This window comes from Chamaea fasciata, unplaced genomic scaffold (genome assembly GCF_029207755.1).
Source record: "Chamaea fasciata isolate MVZ Bird 193981 ecotype frontalis unplaced genomic scaffold, bChaFas1.0.hap1 SCAF_9, whole genome shotgun sequence".
Classification (NCBI taxonomy): Eukaryota; Metazoa; Chordata; class Aves; order Passeriformes; family Sylviidae; genus Chamaea; species Chamaea fasciata.
The window spans coordinates 29642363-29663160 of NW_027094094.1; the positions used below are offsets into that span (position 1 = coordinate 29642363).

General features: G+C 41.6%; 1 protein-coding gene across 2 annotated transcripts in view; it reads left to right on the forward strand.

Annotated features, from left to right (window-relative positions):
* The window catches only part of ARID5B (AT-rich interaction domain 5B), a 115154-nt gene that overhangs the window by 86810 nt on the left and 7546 nt on the right, over positions 1-20798 (forward strand). For both annotated transcript variants that reach the window (XM_066191678.1, XM_066191677.1), the window contains 2 exons: positions 1521-1573; positions 8808-8905. In XM_066191678.1, the coding sequence (XP_066047775.1) occupies positions 1521-1573; positions 8808-8905 (151 nt within the window). The remainder of the gene's footprint in view (positions 1-1520; positions 1574-8807; positions 8906-20798) is intronic.

Genomic DNA, 20798 nt, shown 5'->3' on the forward strand with positions numbered 1-20798 from the left:
ATTGGCACTGATTGCAACAGGCCTCCAGCAGCCATTATAAACTTATATAACTCCGAATGATTACAGTGTTTGTCTGAAAACTGGCTGCTTGAAATGGGAGTAAAATTAATGTACTATGAACAGCTTCGTTGCATTATGCATTGATTCAGATTAAATCAAGGCCTAAGCAAAGCTCTTGATAGCTTTGAAGCAGTACGAGGTTCAATGAGGCTTTCAGAACATTTTGTGTTGAAGAATTTTTTTTTTCCTCCCCCACCCCCCCATATTATTCTGCATTCCGTCAGGCATGGAGTCAGGGTGGGCTTAAAAGACAAGCTGAAGCATTATTTCTGAAGTTGCCCACTGGGAGTAGGGCCTGCTGCTAACATTTAGCTGAAATACATTGGAACTTGCCTGACATTCATTATGAAGTAGGGGCCTGATCCGGCAAATACTTAAATACCAAGAGTAAGTATGCTGAGGAGAGCAGAAATGTTTGCAGGATGGGGCTCTGTATTTGTCCAGCAAGGCTTGTGCAAACATTGGCAATATAAATAGGTTGTTGGGAAGAGACAGTTCGTACAGTGCAGCAGAGCATCCCTCCATGGAGAAGGAGATCCTGTTCTCCATGGTCCACAGCATTACTGCTGGCCTCAAGTATTTCTGGTGTGTCTGTGGGGAATCACTCTTGGTGGAATTGTGCATACGCCTTTGACAGGACCGACATGGATTTGTCTTCTAACAATTAAATGAGATAAAATAAAAAATAAAATATAATAAGTTAAATAAAAAGACACCAGCAAGCAGTGGCCCCATGGGACAGGGGCTGGGATGAAAAGCACGTGAAAGGAGAAAAGTTCTGCAGGAAATAACCACTCTCTCCCAGCACATCTTTTGAATTGAGTTGCCTCTGTGCCTCTGACCCCACAGGCACGGGCAAGGCACAAGCAGCCACAGCATAATTATTCCAGTAATGCTCATTCGTGCTCCATCTGGGTTCATTCACGCAGGGCCCGCTAGAACGCAGCTTATTGTTCATTGATTCTGGAGCCCATTATCTGAGCTGCAGTAAATATTGGATATTGTCTAATCAATAGGCCCTGCTCTGTGAGCCAGAGTGTGGGGCTTGCTTGCTTGCTAATGAAACCGGTATTAAACAAATAATTAAAAGTAACATTCTTCCCAGTGAGTAATTTTTATTATCAAAGTTGCAGAAACATGCTATAGTCATTATACTGTGTCTCTTATCAGCAAAGTCAAATGAGCCCATTACCTTTGTCTCAGTGTATTTTTCCAGTCCTGTTAAGGAATCTGTAAGTGTGTTCTCTTATATGTAATTAAAAATATATATAGTATGGGCTAATATTTACTCTTCAGATTATGTAAATACCTCTTTGGAAAATGTTTCACAGGAGCTTTTTCAGGGGCTGTGAGGTTTTTTTTCTCTATTTTTCTTTTTTTTTAAACTGTTTAATTTACATTTCTTTGAAATATGTTGGCTAATGCAATGCTTATCTAAATACTTATTGTCCCTCTAACAGTTAACCTTTGGACTATGTTTCAAGCTGCTCAAAAACTGGGAGGATATGAAACAGTAAGTGTTTAAGTAACTTAAATGAAATAATTGTGCAATCTAACTTTTCCCTGTTAGAAAAAAAAAATGTCAAAGCAAACAATCATTTGCTGCATTTTAGGCTAGCTGTACTCATTGTGGGTTTATTGGGCCATTTTTGGAAATGGTCCCAATTAGTTCCAGATCTGGCAAAATTGTAAACTTGTCGTAAAAACTCCAAGTGGAAAACATATGTAACTCTTCTCTGTCAAGGAAATTAGTTAGGTCTGTAATTTTTTCCCATGTTGAGAAAGGGCTATTATTGTACAACAAGCCAAGATTGCATAAAAGAAATTTCACTTGGCAACATCCCTGACATCTGTTCATGTCTAATATGGGAAATATATTAAAGGCTTTCAAAAGTAATCAGCATTGTCCATTAAGGAATAGTATGCTGCAGAATCTTCTCTTATTCCAAGTGTAAAAGATCTTTATTAGACAAGGGTCAGTACCACATAAACAGGAAGTTATCAAAGTAATTCAGAAAAGTCGCTGACACTTTTTATCAGCTAACCATATCTGACAAGAGCAGTTTATTTTTAGCTCACAGGAAAATTTGATGGCCACGGATTTTACAGCATGTATTTTGAACCAATAAAATATTAGAGCAACAAACTTAGATTAAAATCTTGAAATGAGAAGAAAGAGCTGCATTAATATGGCACATCGAGATGACATCTGTAATAAAAAAACAATTCACATAGGAAGATGTCGTCACTGGAAATATTTTCTTCGCACACAATGATCAGATTAAGTTGTTCAGTTCCTGCCACAGTTGGATGAAAGAAATTATTTTTGCTTTGTTTACAAAGTAATCTGGGACATATCTGTGCTGTAGAGAAATGACAAGAAGAAATGCACTATCAAGAAACTGAAAGTCATTTGAACCAAAATGCAAAACTCACTGTTTTCCTTCCATACAGTAAAGCACATTGCTCTGTACATCAGCAGCCTGGGCTGGTTAGCATGGGCGTACCTGGGATTTTGTGAAACGTGAAATCTAACATTCCTTAAAAATATATATGCTTGATTTGGCTTTTATTGTTGCTCTATCTTCCATTAATCAGCACGTACCGTGCTTATGTACAGGGGTGTGTGTAGGCGTGCTCATGGGTATGTATGAATGAATAGCTAGCATAGATAGATCGTTGCAGCAATTATGAGCAAACGGTAATTGCTTGAGTTGTAAAGTGCAACGAAAATGAGGTCTAAAATCTTGAACTTGATCCAGAGCACCAGGGAAGCCAGGAGGGAGATTGAAGGGAGAGTGGCATGTTCAGAGTGCTCAGGAAGGTGAGCAATTTTCAGGGCAGTGTTTCAGGTTTACTTGAGGGGACCGAGTACAGAAGCAGGGATGCCAAAGTGGTGGCTTGCTGGAGAGACCTGAGTTGTACTGCCAGAGGGAGAGGGATGGATTTAGATGAGCTGGAGCAGGTGAGCCTCTGTACCTGAGGCAAAGCAGGAACAGGATTGTGAATTCGTGACCACAAGGCCACAGAGCCCGGCTGGAGAAACGTGACAGGATCAGAGGGGAAGGATCACATACATGAGAATGTCAGCCAGAGTAGCGTCAGTCCACACTTGTCTCAAAGCTCCTGTCCTTTTCTCGGTGACAGATGTTCTCTGTTGTTTAGGGGCATTTGTCACCTTGAATGAAAATGTACCAGCAGTGCTTATTCTTCATAGAGAGTAAACTAAACAATTGCTTCCTGTTCAGTAAATGGCAAAGCAAGCACAGCTCACACTCTCTGACATAGCCATGAGCCCAGCTTTCATTGGAGAGTGACTGTGTCTGAAATGATGGGCCTGATCCTGTTTCTGTAGTGTGGGTGGTGTCTGTGCCCTTTGCAGGCAAGCTGAAGTTGGGAGGACTGTTGTGATCCAATTCAAGTTGTATATGGAGCATGAGGTTTCCTGACCTCATTCTCTTAACAGTCTCATCCTCAGTATGGATCTGCCTTTGCTTTAAATTCCGAGAGTTATCGATAGCTGTTGCAATACTTTGACCTGTGCACACCCCGGATTTTATTATTTTATGGCCAGTTGATATGCATTGAGTTTGCCAACTGCATTAGTTTGTATATATTTTATAATGGCAAACACTGCTGAGAAGTGTTTTTATTTGTTTCATTTTTCACAAGTCAGTGGATGGTAGGGGTGACGTGGACCTCAGTTATCACTTCTAGGATCTTAGGCAGGTCTGCTTTGATGCAGAAATTTCAAGTGAGTGCTTTTAATTCAGTGTTGAACAGAATCCACCACTTTCAAACACAGTGCCACCATCTATTGGTGCGGAGAAGTCATGGAGTGCAGCAGCTTTCTCAAACCTGCCCTGTTTAAAATGCATTTATCTCTATGGCCCCTTCCACCTGACTTGAGCAAACCATTGCACAGGCTTCATCATCTTTAATTGGTTTTAAAATTTCACAGGGTTCTGGTGTGTGCATTGAGATAGAAATAGGTCTTTTCTCTTGGAAGTATAATAAAGAAAATAATATTTAAAAGTAGATATTTGACTTCAACATGTGACAGCCATTTTATGAACAGGAAACAGATAAAAGATTGCTTAAAATGACATATGGAAGCTTAAAGTGGTCAGATGACAATTTTTTTACAAGCACAGAAACCTTCCCAGTTAAAGAAGTTGCAAACTTTGCATCCTTTTATTAGGCAGAACAATCATAGTCTGCCCATTTTTAATTTTATCCACTGCCTTGTCCACTTTGTTCACATATAGATGTTTTGATGCAGTCTAAAAAACATTATTGAGAAACAAACACAGATCGTGTACGGTGTTTTTCAGCTTCTGCACAGATTCACAGAAGATTTTTTGCAATATTTTTGAGTCCAGTCCTGTCAGTTAAGGATCTGAAAGTGACTGAGAACAGACAGGGATTGGATTTGAGATGCAGAGAGCAACTTTCTTAGGCATCTAACTTTCCCCCCGGGGGAATGGATCCAGTGAGGCTTGACAGAGAGCATTACCTTTGCATATGGGATATACATGCAGGATATCTAATAGTGTCAAGTCATGATTGTGTGTCATATTTAAGTGCTCTCCATTTAGAGTACTTAAGAGAGTCATTTCTCCTCCATTTGATTGCTAAATCTTAGTTGTCATCTATAACTGTGTAATACCACACTCCCTTGTACTTGTTGTTGAACGTAATAATACAGGCTTAATAAAAACAGCAATCCATACAAACTGGTTTAAGACTTTAACAGATGAAGCTGTCTCTTTGTAGTTGGTGGAATCATATTTCTCTTAAACAAAGATATGTGAGATGAGCATCTTTGTTACTAAGAATAGGAGAGTGCGTTGGAAAGCACTCTCTGTAGTAGACCTTCAGAGTACGAAAGATTTAAAATGTCCCCAAATTATCAGATGAAATGTGAAACGATGCCATGTTGCAGGGGGCTCAGCTGCAGTGGCATTTAACAGCCATTGCCTAGAATGTTCTCAGTCACCCTAAGTCAAGTGAGTAAAAGGTGCAGAAGTTCATAGATGGGAAACTTTCAGGACTTTCCTAAAGAGTTGTCCTTGGCAAATTAGGAAGTAGCACTTTTCCTTTTGAGCCAGCATAAAAGGAGTGCCTTGGCATGTTTGCAGAAGGCTGTGCTGCTGAATGGACTCTACCTGGAGATGTCTTAGAAAGATAAAGGATAAAAAGAAAATTAGGTGGAGCTTAACCTTCAGTATGTAGCAGCTTAGATTTTGCCAAAGGTCAGTGGGATCCCATTTAACCACTGCCTCCTGGGAGCAACAATGAAGTGTTTTAGTTTTTAAAAATTAGTGAGTGACACGTACATCAGTCCTGTGTCTGGGCAGGCCCAAAGAAACTGGTTATCAGTGGAATGCAAAGCTAACTGGGTTTGTTTCATACAGAACTAACACCCAGAGCTCTGAAGAGAGCTGTGAACATCATTTTCCATGGCCAGAAAATCCCCCATTATGTTTGCAGCAGGAAATAAGCAGGAAGCCTTCCACAAGGAAGGGAGTGGGAGCTAGGATTGCAGTCCAGAAGACCTTAAGATTTCTCAAAGCAGAAGACACCATTAAAAGCATGTTTGTAAACAGTCTTCTGCATTCATAGATAAGATCATTTTACTTGTTTTTTCTTGACTACCAGTCACTGCATCATACTGTGCTTATAGGGACCAGATCACATCTGCTCTTACATCCCTGGACAGGCCAGTCTCTTTGCTTAACTCTGATTTCTGTTGGTTGGGAAAGATGTTACAAAGGCACTGGCTTCCAGTGGGCCCAGCATAAGGATTTTGAAGCTGTAGGTTGGGGCAAATTGCAGGAGGGCTCTGCAACCCAGAAGGCCGCTTTAAAACTAAAGCCAGCATTGGAATGTGAAGCTGTCAGAGATGACACTGGCCTGTGAAATGGCCTCAATTAATAGGTGAGCCTGGACCATCCTGCACTTCCAGAAACATGGCAGGCACTGGGAGCAATGTATATGCTGTTAGGAGTAAGGAAAAACAAATCAGAAAACTAAAGCAGCAGAGGGAGACATTTTTGGTAGCAACCACAACCATAAGCAAAGCATTGCCAAGCATTACCCTTTCCTGACTCCTTGGGAAGTTTGGTCACTGAGGTGGCTGGGAAGAACTTGTTTGAGAAAGGAAGGCAGTCCTCAGTTTGGATATGGTCAGCAGGGTCATCCAGCTTGAGCAGTCCTGACCTGCATGACAAGAGTGCAGTTTCCTCAGTGAAGCATTTTGTTCAGATTGTTTAAGAATGTAATTAATCAGTTCCTTTAGTCCTTTGAAGTTTATTAAGCATAAAAAATAAACTTTCCAGAGCAGGGGAAAACTCAACCCCAGGCTTTGTTAGAATAACAATTGTTTCAGGGAATGTCAAATTTAAACTCCCTCTGTGGGAGGGCACAACTCAGTTAATTGCCAAGGAGCTCTGGTGCATTGCAGATGTAGAATTGGATAAAGCTGGGCAAATGTTTGTGAAAATACTATTATTCTAAGGAGTTTAGGAGAAAGAGACACGAAAAATGATCCATGGACTTCAAAGGGATTCACTTTTCCTGTTAGTTCACTGGTGTTCTAGCTTGACTATCAGCTCTTGAGTCAGCTCATGGTAAATGGGGCTAAGGCTCTAAAGTTTTCCTTTTGAAAATAGAAACCGTGCTCCTTAGTCACATCAGGATGTTTACGAGGAGGACTTACAGTAGTCCTCCTGCTAACTAATCCTTGGCTTTCGTTTAAAGTTTCTGCACAGCATCACTGTTCTTAGCCAAGCCTTCGGGTCCTGGACAGCCTTGCAAGCCCAGCCAGGTTGTGCTTGTCAGAGGGCCAGAGCACAGACCCCGGAGCAGCTTCATGCACCTTCATTCCCCCATCAGTGAGCCTGTCAGAGGTTCTATTGCAGCACTCCTCAAGGGATCTGTGTTTCTTTGGGGGCTCCAAGAACACAAGGGCTGTCTGGCCACGCCTCTGTCCTCTGTCTGTCCTGAGGACTGGTGGAATGTGGGAGGCAGGATCAGAGGTAGCTTCCCATCCAGGCATTGCTCCACAGCAGGATACTTGGTCCAACTCTCGTTTGACTTTCTGGGTCACATAAGGAGCATCCATTCATATTCTCAGGCTGTGATGTTCTTTATGGCTTATTAGGACTCTGGTTATTCAAGCACTTCAGTAGTAATAATAATGTGTGGGTAGCGTGGGGAAGAGACAGCGTAAGAACTGAAACAAAACAGACTTAGGATGAACCTTGTCATCAGATGGGTGTTTGATTTGTATTTAAATAATCTGCTTGTGCAGTGCAGAATTTATCCTTAAATTGCTTGAATCCTTGTGCTGGTAGTCCTTGGGTTTATTATAAAAGACAGAAAATAAAATTAGTGAATGAAGTTGAGTTCATTTAGCTTAATGTAAGATTTAAGATAAAACACCTTTTTTTTTTTTCCAAAGTATCTACAGGTGCAAACTATGCTCAGGTGCTAATAGTGAGTTAAAGCTACTGCTGTTTTCTGGACAACGCTGCAAGCAATAAATTTGAAGAAATTGTAACGTTATCAAATGATAAGACTCCAGCCATGCTTTTGGCTTTGGAGAGTAATTTCTGCAAAGGAAGGATTTCCCCTTTATATTGAGCGAAACAGAAACACCTCTTACTCTGTAGTATTTAATGATGGTAGCTATCTCCTCTTGTTTAGATTAAAATTACAGGCCTCAGATTGCAAGTTGTAATATTTGTTCTCTTCTGATTGCTGCCTTTAGCTCCTCAGTAAATGCCATTGACTGCTCTGTGGGTAACTCTGAAGAAGCCTCCAGGGCTGAATATATTAAAATCCGTGGCGTTCCACGGCAAATGACAAAATACTCCCCAAACTGCCCCCACAGTTTTCCACCAGCCTTCTTTATGAGCTGCAGGCAAACAAGAATGATCTGTTGTACTTGTCCTATTCCTGTTTCTCTTCCTGTTTCAAATGTAGTGGAATATATAAAATAATGAAGTAGTATTCAGAAACAATCCTTTTGCCAGGTCTTCCATCTGTTATTCTGTATAATCCTAATTTCTGCACAAAAAACCCCAGAACCATGGTAGGAAACTCAATATGTTACAAGATGTTTATTTTCATCAGCATGGTCCAATAAAGTACACAGCTCAAACATTAACGTTGGAGTACGTTAAGATTTCATTAGTATTTGATCTATATATTTTACAGATATAAACAGATAAAAATAAACAGCTTGTAACATACATAGCAACAGACTATGGTTTTGTGGATTTACAGAATTCTGTGGTGGATTTGGGTTTTGCAGCAGATTTATTTTCTCTAATTCAGTTAAAATAACGATGTAATCATTATTTGTGCTGAGTATGGTTTGAGCTTCATTTTCATAATTCACCGTGGGATTTGTCTGCATAACTTCTGATGGTTAATGACCCTGTATTGATTGAGATTCTCTTTTGTGAGTCTGTATTGCTTGTGACTTGATAATGAATCAGTCAGATCACTCCATTTTAGAGAGAAAGAAAATAGACATGGTGTTAACTGACAAAAAAAAAAGAAAAAAAGAAAAAAAGACACCCAAAGCTCTGTGTACTCTGTATATTCTGTAGGGGCTTTTATAGTGCTTGTAGTACATGCTGTTCTGAAAGTGTCATACGTGCATTTGTTGTTGTGAACTCAAATGCTGTAGAATCTGTAAAGATGCAAGATTAAATTTTCCATTGCCATTTCTACAGATAACAGCTCGTCGACAATGGAAACATATTTATGATGAATTAGGTGGTAACCCTGGAAGCACAAGTGCTGCTACATGTACTCGCAGACATTATGAAAGGTAAGATAACAAATCTGAAATGCTTGTTTAATAATGAAAAAATTAATTTGGAAAGCCTTCGAAGTATTTTATAAGGAATTAGAGAAAAAGAGAGAGCGAGTCTTCCTAAAGATTTCGTAAATATTTCCCCAGCAGTTTAGTCAGATAATCCATTGTAATTTAAACCAGAGTGCCTGTCTTCAGTGACTAAATAAATAAACAAAGCATCTGATTTTTCTTAGGTATAGATCTTAATTTTTACAACAGCTTTCCAGTTAAAGAAGCTGAAAAATTGAGGAAAACATACTCAGACAGAAATAAGAAACAGCAGCTAATTGATGCAAACACTTGTCTTCTGTCATTTTTTAGGAATACCAATTAACCAAATTGTGGTTTTGATCAAAATAATGGGGTGGCCCATAATGCAGGGTGCTGTTAATGTTGTAGGTCATGCTGAGCGTTGCATTCCTCTTCCTCATGGCATTCCTTCCCTCCTCCCTGCCTGCGAGCTGCTGCCAAACACTCTTTCTCTGCAGCCATTGTTGCTGGTCAGAACTGTTGAATTCTTATTCTTCCCATGTAGATAATAACTTCCAGGGCTTGTGAAGCCAGCACACATTGAATAAAATACTGGAGCTGGAATGTTGTTTTGATTTGGTTTTTAGAAACAACTCTTGGGGCTTTTTCTTTCCTTTTCTTTTTTCTTTAATCTTTTTTTTTTTGTTTCTTCTGGGTTGGGTTGTTTTTTTTTTTTCTTTCTTTCTTTCTTTCTTAAACAAGCAAATGTGAATAAATGCTAAGCAATTTTTGGCTCAGATAAGTAAAATTCAGTCTCATGTTCCTGGGCATTAACAAGTCACTTTGCTGGGCTCAGGAAGAGATTGTACTTGCCTGTTCGGTTGGTGGCATAGCAGAGCTATGTTCAATGGCAGTTTCTCTCCTTATCTTAGTGCCTTACGCGTTAGCCTCTTGAAGAGGGATACTGCCATCCTCATGGAGGATGGGGGATTTGATCATGCTCATTTACAGGGGACATCTCCAGCAGAAGGAGTTGCATGTAATGAATGCCATTATAAATGTTAGAAGCTTTCTGGAGACTGAGCCAAGCAGCAGAGCGAAGTGAGTCAGTTACTGTGCATGTCAGATGGGGCTTTTCCCCGCCTTCATGTTGCAGACAAATGTTATAGATTGTTTTATTGACTCATCAGATTGTGGGTATTCAGCTCTTCCACCCCCATCATTACAGCCCTGAGAGTCTCAGAGCTTCCTTTGCACCCAAGCCAGCTGATGGGTTTCCAGCTGGCAGTCTGGCTTTTCCCTTGCCAGATGTTCTGTGGGGGGTGTTACTTGACACAGAGGAGACCCAGGCACACATAAGCATTAGGTCTCTGTGGGTTTGGGTTGCAGAGGGAGCATTGCTGAAATCCTAGAGTCGCTGAGAGAGCACATCTCTTGTAGTTGTGGAAAAATAAATGAGCCATTCACAAATACTCCATGAACCCTTGTCTCTCTTTCTGCTTTCCTGACAATGTTCAGTGCTAGTGGTTTGGGGGTTTTTTTAATATGCAAAAGCCTTGCATTGCACTCCCATGCATAGAGACTCTCGTGTGACTGACTGAGCAGTTACTTGGGTATGCTCTGAAGTGCCACAAAACCCATTGTGCTCACTGAAAAACCTGAGCAGACTCCTGATCCCTTCCAGATTGAAAAGCTTTTCCAGGCTACCCAAAAGCAGTTCTGCTTGACTTGAACTGGTCTGAGGAAAGAGTCTTCTAGTTTATGGTTAGATTTGTCTTAATACACTTGAAGAACTCAAATCTGAGTTCATGGATGCCAGTCTGTCATTTAGTTCTGGGTTAGGTCTGATATGAGGCAGCACCCAATTTTCCACATCCCTGGCAGGCTATCAAAAGATGGCATTTGGAGAAGAGATCTTCCAGGACTTTTAGGTTAGCCCTGAGCTTATCTAAAATGTTCTTCACTAAATCTGGTTTGCAAAACCAAAACACATATACAAAAAACCTCAGTAACTTCGTCCAATCTCTACGTTTCTAGTGTTAGTTGTCTTTTTTCCATCACAGGAAAGCTGTATTAAGCCTCAGACTTGAAAAAAAAGTAAATGAAATTGTCATGGTTTGTTTCAGCTGGTAATTCTAACTACAGCACCTGTAAGTGTAATGCTCATTTATAGGCAAAGTGCTCAGATGACATTTAATCTAAAACTAGAACTGCAGTGCAGGAATACACACACTCATGATTCAGGACACACGTACATTTTCAAACTTGAAACTGTTCAGCTGTACAGCTAAACTGGAAATTGAATTAAACTGGAAAACAAATGCTGAGTAAATCTCCTGATTTTTCCTTTCTGAATCCCACTGGCCTTCCCTTGCTTAGTGGAGGCAGAACAGGCAGTTCCCTGACTTCACTGGCCCTGCTGCTGTTTGACTTAGCCTTGCCATTCATCTCTACAACCGGATCTCAAGGGCATCCATATTTTGTTAACCAGGTCTCTCCCAAGTGAAGCTACTGGCTGTTTGCATCAGCTTTAGCGTATCAAGGCTGTTCAGGTGGCAGCCACCTTTCAGTGACATCCTTAGGATGGTGAGGAGTGGAACTGTACGTATGTCCTGATTCAGGCATTGCCATCCCTCCTTCCTGCCCTCTCCTGTTCCCCTGTGCAAGGTGGAGTTTTATATACAATTTCAAAGGCCAGAAAGAGGAAAAAACCCCATTAACAACAAACAACCAAACAACCTAAACACAAAATACAAGCATTGGGGAAGGCAAATTTGTCTCTCTGTGTGCAGAATCCAGTGAAGAAATACTGCTTTTTCGAAAGGTGTTTATAACCTCTGCAAAGCTACCATGTGGCTGCAGATTCATGGTACAGCGGATGGCAAAAGCTGGAGCAAAGCCAGATTTAAAGGCTTTGGGGAATGTATTGCTCTGCACCCCGCTGTTTGGAGTAGGGCTTGTGGTGGTAGCTGCTGCTGTGCTATAGGTAGGTAGAGCGCTTGAGTTGGGGCAGTGTTTTCTTTGTTCCTCTGGTAAAAGAGAAAGAAAGGTTTTGTGTGCGTTTTCAAGTGATTCATTTATCATTAATACAGTTCGTGTTTCCAGTAACTGTTTTCATTTTCAAATAAGGCAAGGCTGCCAGTGTTTCAGTAAGTGTTATTTGTATATTAGTTAGACAACTTCTGTTTTATTAATGAGTATAATAATGAAAGTGCAGGTTTCTGAGTAGACGGAGTGGATGTTTTTATTTAAAGCATAGCAGGCATCATATAATGCCAGTGAATGCGTCATTGTCACTGTAGGCACGGCTGGTCTGGACCTGCCTCTGATTGGGTTATTCCAAATAGGCCCAAGCACTTCATAAAAATGTCTTTGTCAGCCTAGTTTTCCTTCCAAACCTATTCGTCTCTGTCAGTTTTTAATATTAGTACCAGGCTCTTGGCTATAGTCCATTAGTACTGTACTTAATTGCTCATGTTACAGATGATTACCAATATAAAAAGCATTAATGTTTTCCCATCATGGGTCTGTTGCTCTGTGCACCACTTGGATCGTACAGAGCTTATAAGGTGTTGTTGTTTCGGTCATCACTTTCTGCATTTGTGTTCCTCTCATGCCTTTCATGATCGCAGAAAGCCAGAGGTGTGTGTGGTTGGTATGAGCTGATTCAGCCTACACCGTTGCTGTGAAACTCTGACAGCCCTCATCAGTACCCTACATCTCTCTGTCTTATCAAGAAACCCTCAGAAACGGCTACTTTTCTGCGAAGCAGTCTGCTCCATGCCGCTTTCCCCTAATAATGCAGATGTGGTTTTCACATGCAGGGTTTGAGGTTTCTTTTCGCTTTTACACAAAACACATGATCGGCAGCTTTAACTTTCGGCTGTGAGCAGTAGGCTGTGTTTCTGCAGTGCTGATGATGCTGTTAGGGATTTTTTGTAAATATTGCACCACTGCTCCCCCCTTCCTTCCGCCCCCCTCCCCCCCAAAAAATAAACCAAAAAACCCAACCTGCTAGTTGGCAAGGTATAAAAAGTTCCCAATAAAATACCTTGAACAAAACAGAAATACTAGTGATGACCTGTTGGGGCCTTTTCCTGTCTCCAGCTCTGGCTGTGATTTGTCTTGGTTTTCTCCGGAGCAAGTCCTGTGCACGAGCTGCGCACAAACACGCATGGTTGGGGCAATAATTACGGTGTGCAATGGCAATCAGTAACTCCTCTTGGCTTCTCTGGTGGACAAACATATCGCTGTTGGAAGGCGTCATGGCAGGCAGCTGGATGGTACCATAGACCAGTAGCTTCCTGGCCTCTTTGGGTGCTGCAGGAAGCTGGGCTCCCTTCAGGTGTCCAGCAGGGATGGACCCGGAGAACCCCATGTCCTGAGCCCTGCTCTTCAGCAGCATGTCTCCTGTGCTGGCCCTCACAAGTTACTGATTTCGAAAACCACTGTCCTGGTCAGACACAGCTGGACAGGGATTTGTTAGGCCTTGGGCTCTCACAAGATTAAGGCAACTGAATGGGAGAGTATTCTGCAGAGACACAGCCACCTGGAACTTGAGGAGGAGCAGGTAGGTGAGATGGGCTGTAGTTCTTCGCGATGTGGGCAGTGCCCACACTTCGGACACTGACCTGCAGAGGGTTTTATTCTGGCTGTGAGTGTGGCCCCTGGGCACTTGCAGAGAGCCCTGCACATCTACCAGGGGATTAAACTTCAGGAGATGCAGTGTCTTGTACAGTTCAGAGCCCATTCTACCATTTTTCTTTCTAAATCTCTCACGTAAAAATTATATATGATCAGAAACACAAGGCAGGTCAAAATAGGTCCCTTAGACGGTTTCCCTTTAACAGCCATAAAGTCTGTCTACCCTGAGGATATTGTGCAGTAATTCAATATGCAGGAGAGCCCTGCGTTCCATGCAAATGCTGTTTGGTTTTCTAAAGCATTTGGATAACTTTTGTAACATGTAAGCATTTCAGTGGAATTTCGCAGGAAATAACAGCCAGTCGTTAGAGGGAACAAAAAGTAGGGGGCTAGTATGGCATCTGCATGAAATTGCTTATGGTTATCTTTTTATACACATTGTAATTAATAGAAGGTTTTGATTTACACTGTTAAGTGTGAAAACATCCCCAGGCAAAAATTAATCAAATGTTATGTCATGCTGTAAACTACAACTAGCTCTTTGTTTGACCCAAAAAAAAAAAAAAACAAAACTTGCCAAGCAACAGTTTTTCCTTCTTGTTTTATTTTTGTCTTCACCCCACTTCCCTGCCCCACTCACACTTCAGCTGGCCCCAGACCCCCAGAAAACTTTGCAAGTTGCAAATTGCCTCCATAGTTTTCCATCAAGCACAAATTTAAGCCTGAAGATAGATGAGGTGTCTCAGTTCTCTCTTTATTTTCCTAGGTTTTTGGTTTGGGGTTTTTTTTTTTCTTTTTGATAAATAACAAGAGGTTTCTACTTATGATTTTCTGCCCTCAGGGCTTTATCATTAAGATTAAATAACTGTACTCTCAAGCATACCACTGAACAAACATCTTTTCAATTATGTGAGTAACAGATGCTTTAACAAAGGAACTATTGAAAATTCAGAAAGCTTCCCCCTTCCCCAAAATTTAGAAAGTATCAGATAACAGAGGAATGTAATTGTTTACCATTAAAACAGATCCCTAGCTGTCTTTTCAAAACATCTGAGAACATGCATTTTTTTCAAAAGTTCTGGGATTTCAGCCTCAGCGTCTTACTGGCCAGCACTAGAGTCAGCGGGAGTCCTTGAGTGCAAAGTGCTGGACAGTCGGGCAATGCGCTCAAGTGCCTGCAAGCAGATGATCTCTCTCCTGGTGGGGAATTGTTTTCCCACCTACATTCTTCTTTCACCCAGGAGTTTGTCCCAGCAGAACTGGGGCATGCTGTGTGCTGCCCAGTGCTGCTGGGTGCGTTGTCACCTGAGCAGAGAGGCCCTTGCCAGGCGTGCCCACCATGCACGTGTGCCTTGGCGCCTACTGGGTGCTGAGGTCCCGCCGTGCCCAGAGCTTTGGGGTCCCTGCACTCCAGCTCAGTGCTTGGAGTCAGGCAGTGTCAGGCACGGCAATCTCGTTTCTTGACATCCAGACTCAACACGAGGGGACAAGCTCCTTTTCCTTGCCGGGAGCTGAGTTGCCCCAGGAGGGTGCTGCCCGGTGGGCGGTGTGCCATCCATTCTCTTTCGCAGGAGCAGCACCAATGAGTAAGCACCAAGTAAGAGCTTTTCCTTCAGATTGCTCAGCGATGCTGGGAATCTCCACCTTGTACTCCAGGATTTTGTTAATATGAAAGAGAATGCCCCTACTTTGTTCAGCTTTCCGCAGTATAGGTGGAACTCGGAGCTCCCAGGGAGGGTCGGCAGGATTTTGGAGTCCTGCCCAAAAACCTGCACCCCACAGACAATGCAAAATGGCATCTGTAAGCTTGTTCTGAGCAAAGGGACCAAGCATTGCAGGGTCTCCGTGGACCCACCAGACAAAATGCACGTCTGCCTTTAGATGCAGAAATGGCGACTATGGCCAAAACAGAGTCTTGTAGTGGTTTTGGTGGAGTGATCTGGGGAAGTTGCTCTGTGCCCACCACCCTTCCTTTGTCGCTTTTCCATGCAGTAAGTCTGCACTAAAGGCAAAAGACTGGAGTTGTTCATCTCCCCCTGCTGAGCCCTAGGATCAGGAGTGCCTGAGCTTGCCTTGCTGGGCTGTGCAGCTAAATCAACAGCTGTGTTTGTAATGTCACTAATTTCCAGTTTACTTAAAACGAAGTGTCTTTGAATTCTCCTAGAGCAGTGCTGTTCCCACCTTTCAGCAGTAAGCCATTCTCATTACCCACCAGCACTCCCAATGGGCTATGAGGAAAGTTGTTTTTGAAAGGATGAAAGAGCCATTTAAGGAAGGAAAGTTCTTTGGAAAGAAAATTGAACTCCAGCATATTTTGTCTTTGCTGATAAAATATGTGCCAGTTTTGTACTTCAGACAAATGCAAATAAAGCCATTGCTATTGTGTTCTGCACAAAAGCACGTGGGGCTTGCTTTCATAACCCCTGCATTGTACAATGCAATCCAGGGAAATCAGACTTCAGGAACACACTGCTTCATTTCCTCAATGTATTTTATATTCCCATTTCAGAAAACAAGCTGGGACCTTAAAGTTTGGGTTATTCCTCTCCCCTCTTTGCTGGGAATGTGTCGCTGGTGCCCAGGAGAGCTGCCTCCTGCACCTGGCTATCTCCACCAACTGATGGTTGTTGAAGGTTTCCCTTCCCTGCACTGGACCAGTACTCTAAGATTTTTCCTTTTGAAAAGCAACAGCGTGAAAAAGACAAGACTTCTCTTGGGATCAGAGCTCAGGCATTCCTGCTGGTCCCTTAAAACAGCTGAATGTTTTGCCACTGACTTTCTAGGGGAAAAGAATCAGGTTTCTCTCCCCAAGGTTACTGATAGGGGCCCGTTTTCACCACAGGGGTTGTCCCAGCCCTGCACTCAGACCCTCTGTCTGCAGGGGCTGCGGGCAGCTCTGCCCGGCTGCTGTGAGGACATCCTGGAGCAGATGAGTGCCCTTTTGGACTGAAAGAACTGGCTGTCTTGCCCCTCAGCTCTAGTAGTGCCTGCAGAGGAAGGAGTTGGAGCCACCATGGCCTTATGTGCTCAGGAGGAAAGCTTTTTCCAAATTCCTACCACTAAAGAGACCTATTGCCTGTCCCTTTTCAGCATTTTTGAAGCTCTAACAGCTTAATGTTCTCATGATTTACATTAGCATCTAATCCTTGCATAATCTCACTAATCCCTTGGCCCCAAGATATCCATTGGCAGTGACTTCCACGGGTTGACTGGTTGCTGTATTCATTTGGTGGAGCAAATTTAAATCATTTTCCATTTCTGTTGCAATTAACCTCCTCAACCTGGCCAAGCATGTGAATGGGGCAACATCTCCCAAGGAGTGGACTTTGATATTTTAAGGCCTTCCAAGATTATTCTTGCGGCTGAGAGGCTCCACTGCATCCTATTTTATGTTGGGCTTGGCTCCCTGGAGAAAGTACAATGATGTCAGTGGGAGACATGCTGAAATATTTTATTCTGCCAGAAAGAAAACAAAAATAACACTAAAGCAGCGATAAAATATTGTAGGGGTTGTGCTGAGTTGCCTCCTTCCCTCCATCACCCTGTGTGTCCTGGGCATATGGTTCCTCCCCAGCCCCAGAGCCCCGTCATATCCATACACAGTAGGGAGAATTAAAGAGGAAACTGGCAGCCTTAACATTTAATTTCCTTCCTCTTTCTGGGCTGGTCAGATCCTTTGCATTGTTGTAACTATTTTTTTAATCATGCCTATAAATAGATGTGCTCTCATGTGTCCTGTGAAGCAGAGTCAGGCCAAAAAAGTCATTCATTCTGCATAATCAATACATGTGGTGGTTACTGGCTCAGATGAGAACTTGTATTGTTAGTTCTGTGGCTGGGAAAAAAAAACATTGACTAATAAAGATTAAGGGCTTTTTTTTTTTTTCTTTTTATGAAATGCTAATGATGAAGACATGTTTGATATACTGTGAAATAAATTCCTCTAATGTGAAGTTTCTGCTTTTTGTTGGGAAAGAGATTCAGTCCCTGGAGGATTTTCAAATATTTTGTAAATACAAAATTATCTGCTTCAGTGTTTTTTAAAAAAAGGTTGGCAGAAAGCCAGCTTACTTACATTACTGTAATAGATTTGCTGACCTCTGACATCTGCTGCAGAGAAGTACATTGAATTTTTCATAATATCAGATGATGCAGATCTAAAAACTCAGTACACTGCACCATTATTTAATTCAGGACTTACTAAAGGAAAATCTTTTTTTGAGTAGCAGTTTATACGTGATTAAACTTAATATTGCCGATTGTAATAAATCAGGATTAGTATAGTACTGATTTGTTAATCTAACTTGTATTGATTTTAAGTTGTCTTTATTTAAAAAAAAAAAAATAAGAAGAAAAAAAGGAAAAAGACTGGCTTTTCACAGTGACTGAATTTAATAAGAAGTCCTGTGATAGCAAAGACTCCCCTACTGTTTCTGCTCTTGGCTGGAAAATGTTATTCTTGTATTATTCCAGGAAAAAAAAAAAACCTCATGCTGCTAAAAATCTGCTGCCTGTGGAAAGATTTTTTTTAATACACTGGCGCTTACATATTCTATTTATGTTAATTGACTTATAAATAATACATTTTATTAATCTTAATATTGGAATCTTGATCATGATAAAAACCCTTTTATTTGGTCTTCTCACCGGCTTTACAAGTAAATATTCTTTAGACCACAAAATATTCCCCCTCTTTTCCTTTTTTTATGAATACTTTTATACTTCCCCCCCCTGTCGGGAAGTACAGCCACAGTTCAAAGCGACTGAAAACATGATTGTTGTTTCCAACATACGATACATTTGAGATATCTGGATCCCGTTTTTTGGACGTTGTCTTTACCTCTCCTTGTGCAAAGATTGATTAAATCTTACCTGCACTGCAAATATTTGACCAAAAAAGAAAAAAAAAAATCTTTTGCTGGTTTCAGACATGTCACATTCTGCTAAACTATTTGGCTAACAGCAGATCGCATTCTTCCGGTGTTGGGCAATATTGACCTTAAATTGGATAAGCCGGCTGCTTTCATGGCATGTGAGCCGGCTGCTTACATGTTGAGAGAGCTGTATTAGCTTTATTACTCCTGCGCTATAAAAACTTCTAATAATCAAATGATAAGATCATATCCTGTGGGTAATTGTGTTGTACCATGACAGGATAACTGAAAAAACATTCAGGGAAAATTGCAACCGACGGAAATCTCTACGTGAAGAGGCAATTGCTGGTGTTGCTCGGCTCGGTGCTGCTCCCTGGGGTCTCGCAGCCTGCATTCCTGCCCGGCTCCTCGCCAGCCGCCCCCAAAAGCCACCTCAGTCAGCCCTCCTTTGAAACGAGGAGGGGAAAATCCTAGAACAAGCCATCCTTGTGTTTTGACTCAGTTTTACCTTAGTCATGCCGCCTCCCCGATACACGAAACATTTAATTCCAGATTTCCTGCCACTGGCTCCAGGCCACTGACCAGCTATGTGAAATGTATTTTTACTGCTGTCGGCCTGCCAACTGCTGAGCTCAGTGAAAAATAACTAAAATGAAAACCTTGTACTCCCACATGAACCCTTAAGATCAAAAAAGGAAATTTAAGCCACAGTTACTAATTAGCACCCAAGCTAATGAGTTCTGGTGAGGTGCAGAGGCAGGAGGAGGAGGAGTTTGGGTCCGGCGTTACCCTACAAGGCTCAGCGGAGAGCACGCGAGCGGTGATTAATCACGTTGGCCCGGGCCTTGCTCCTGGCCCGGCCGTAGCCACTGGGTTAATCTCTCAGCATCTTCCAGGGAAAGGCTCATTCCTAGGGCTGGGAGCATCTCTGTCTCCCATGAGGCACTGGACAGCCTCTGAAACCTTTACGGATGGAATATGTAGATTTTTAATGGGCGACGCGTTCCCATGGAAACAAAACAAAGTCAAACACTCCCCTCTCAGTGCTAACAATTACTGTAATAAAATGTGTTTTTATTAAAAGCGACTTTAAACACTTAACACATGGCATAGCAGCCTCGGCGCTGCCCTATGTGAAACCCAACCTTGCCTCTAAGTGAAGTCCAAAGTGCTTTGTGCAGCACGGGGAGGAATTTGGTGTTTTCACCAATATTTGTGCTTTGCGAATGAAATGTAGCAGCCTCAAGTATGAACAGGATTATTTTTTTCTTCTTCTGCTTAGTTATGCTTTTTATTATATAAACATTACCTGTAATATTACAGTGGGAAGTAGGTATTTGGCAACTACGTATTATTTTGCTAAGTTTGCATAGAGGGAGCCGTTTCCAGTTTTAGCAGCTGTAACATGTTTAAACTCAGTTTGTAATGGGATCTGAAGATGAATATTCCCTGTGGGCTCTGCTTAGCTTCATTACTGGAGCCCTGCCAAATTCAGGGCCAGAAAGTATTATTCACGCCTCTTTGCACATACCATGTCAGAGCATGCTCAGTTAATGAATTTTGTTTCTAATATAACATAAATTAGGTTTATATTTTAACATAATTTATGTTGAATTGTATTAAAATGTAAAATATTATGATCACGAGCAATCTAATTCTGCTCTCTTAAGCCCAAACTGTGTTTGAACATCTAAGTATGTAAATCAAAATTGCATGCTTAGAAACTGATTCTAGGATAACAAATGAATATCTGAACCAAAGAGGTTTCTGCCTTGGAGTCTTAGATTAAAGATAATTAAGGATTCCTGGTATTTGAGTAGATTTATGTTATGTATAAGCAAAGTACATTTTCTTCATAGAGTCAACTTCTCCTTTTTTTTTTTAACAAATTATGTTTTCTGTAATAATGTTCATATTTTTAAAGTCTGAGTCTTCTATTAATCCCACAGTGAGTCATTAATCATACTAAAATGCATTATACAAACTTTAACCACTGAAGTTGAAACTGAGATTGTAATGCAATCCATCCCTTTTAATTATATCAGTTATTTTTCCTTTCAGATCAAGAATTGCAAAGAGAAAACAGAGATTAAAACTCGGTGTGTTTGATGCTTTCAGGGGAGGATATTTTTTGTTTGTGTGTCTTCCTTGTGTTTTTAAAGCGATTTCATGCACTTTGTGGCAAACAGAATTCCTTCATATTTAACTCTTCTCCTCTCCCGTTCTTCCTTAAAAAAGTCTCCCTGGCCAAGGGAGCATGGTGGCGGTGGCCACATGGGTGCCTTGCACAGATGTCACAGGGCTGGTGCTGGTGGTGGCAGGGCAGGTGCTGTGCCCACCTGTGAGGTTCCTGCCGCCCAGCTCTCCTGGCCCCTGCC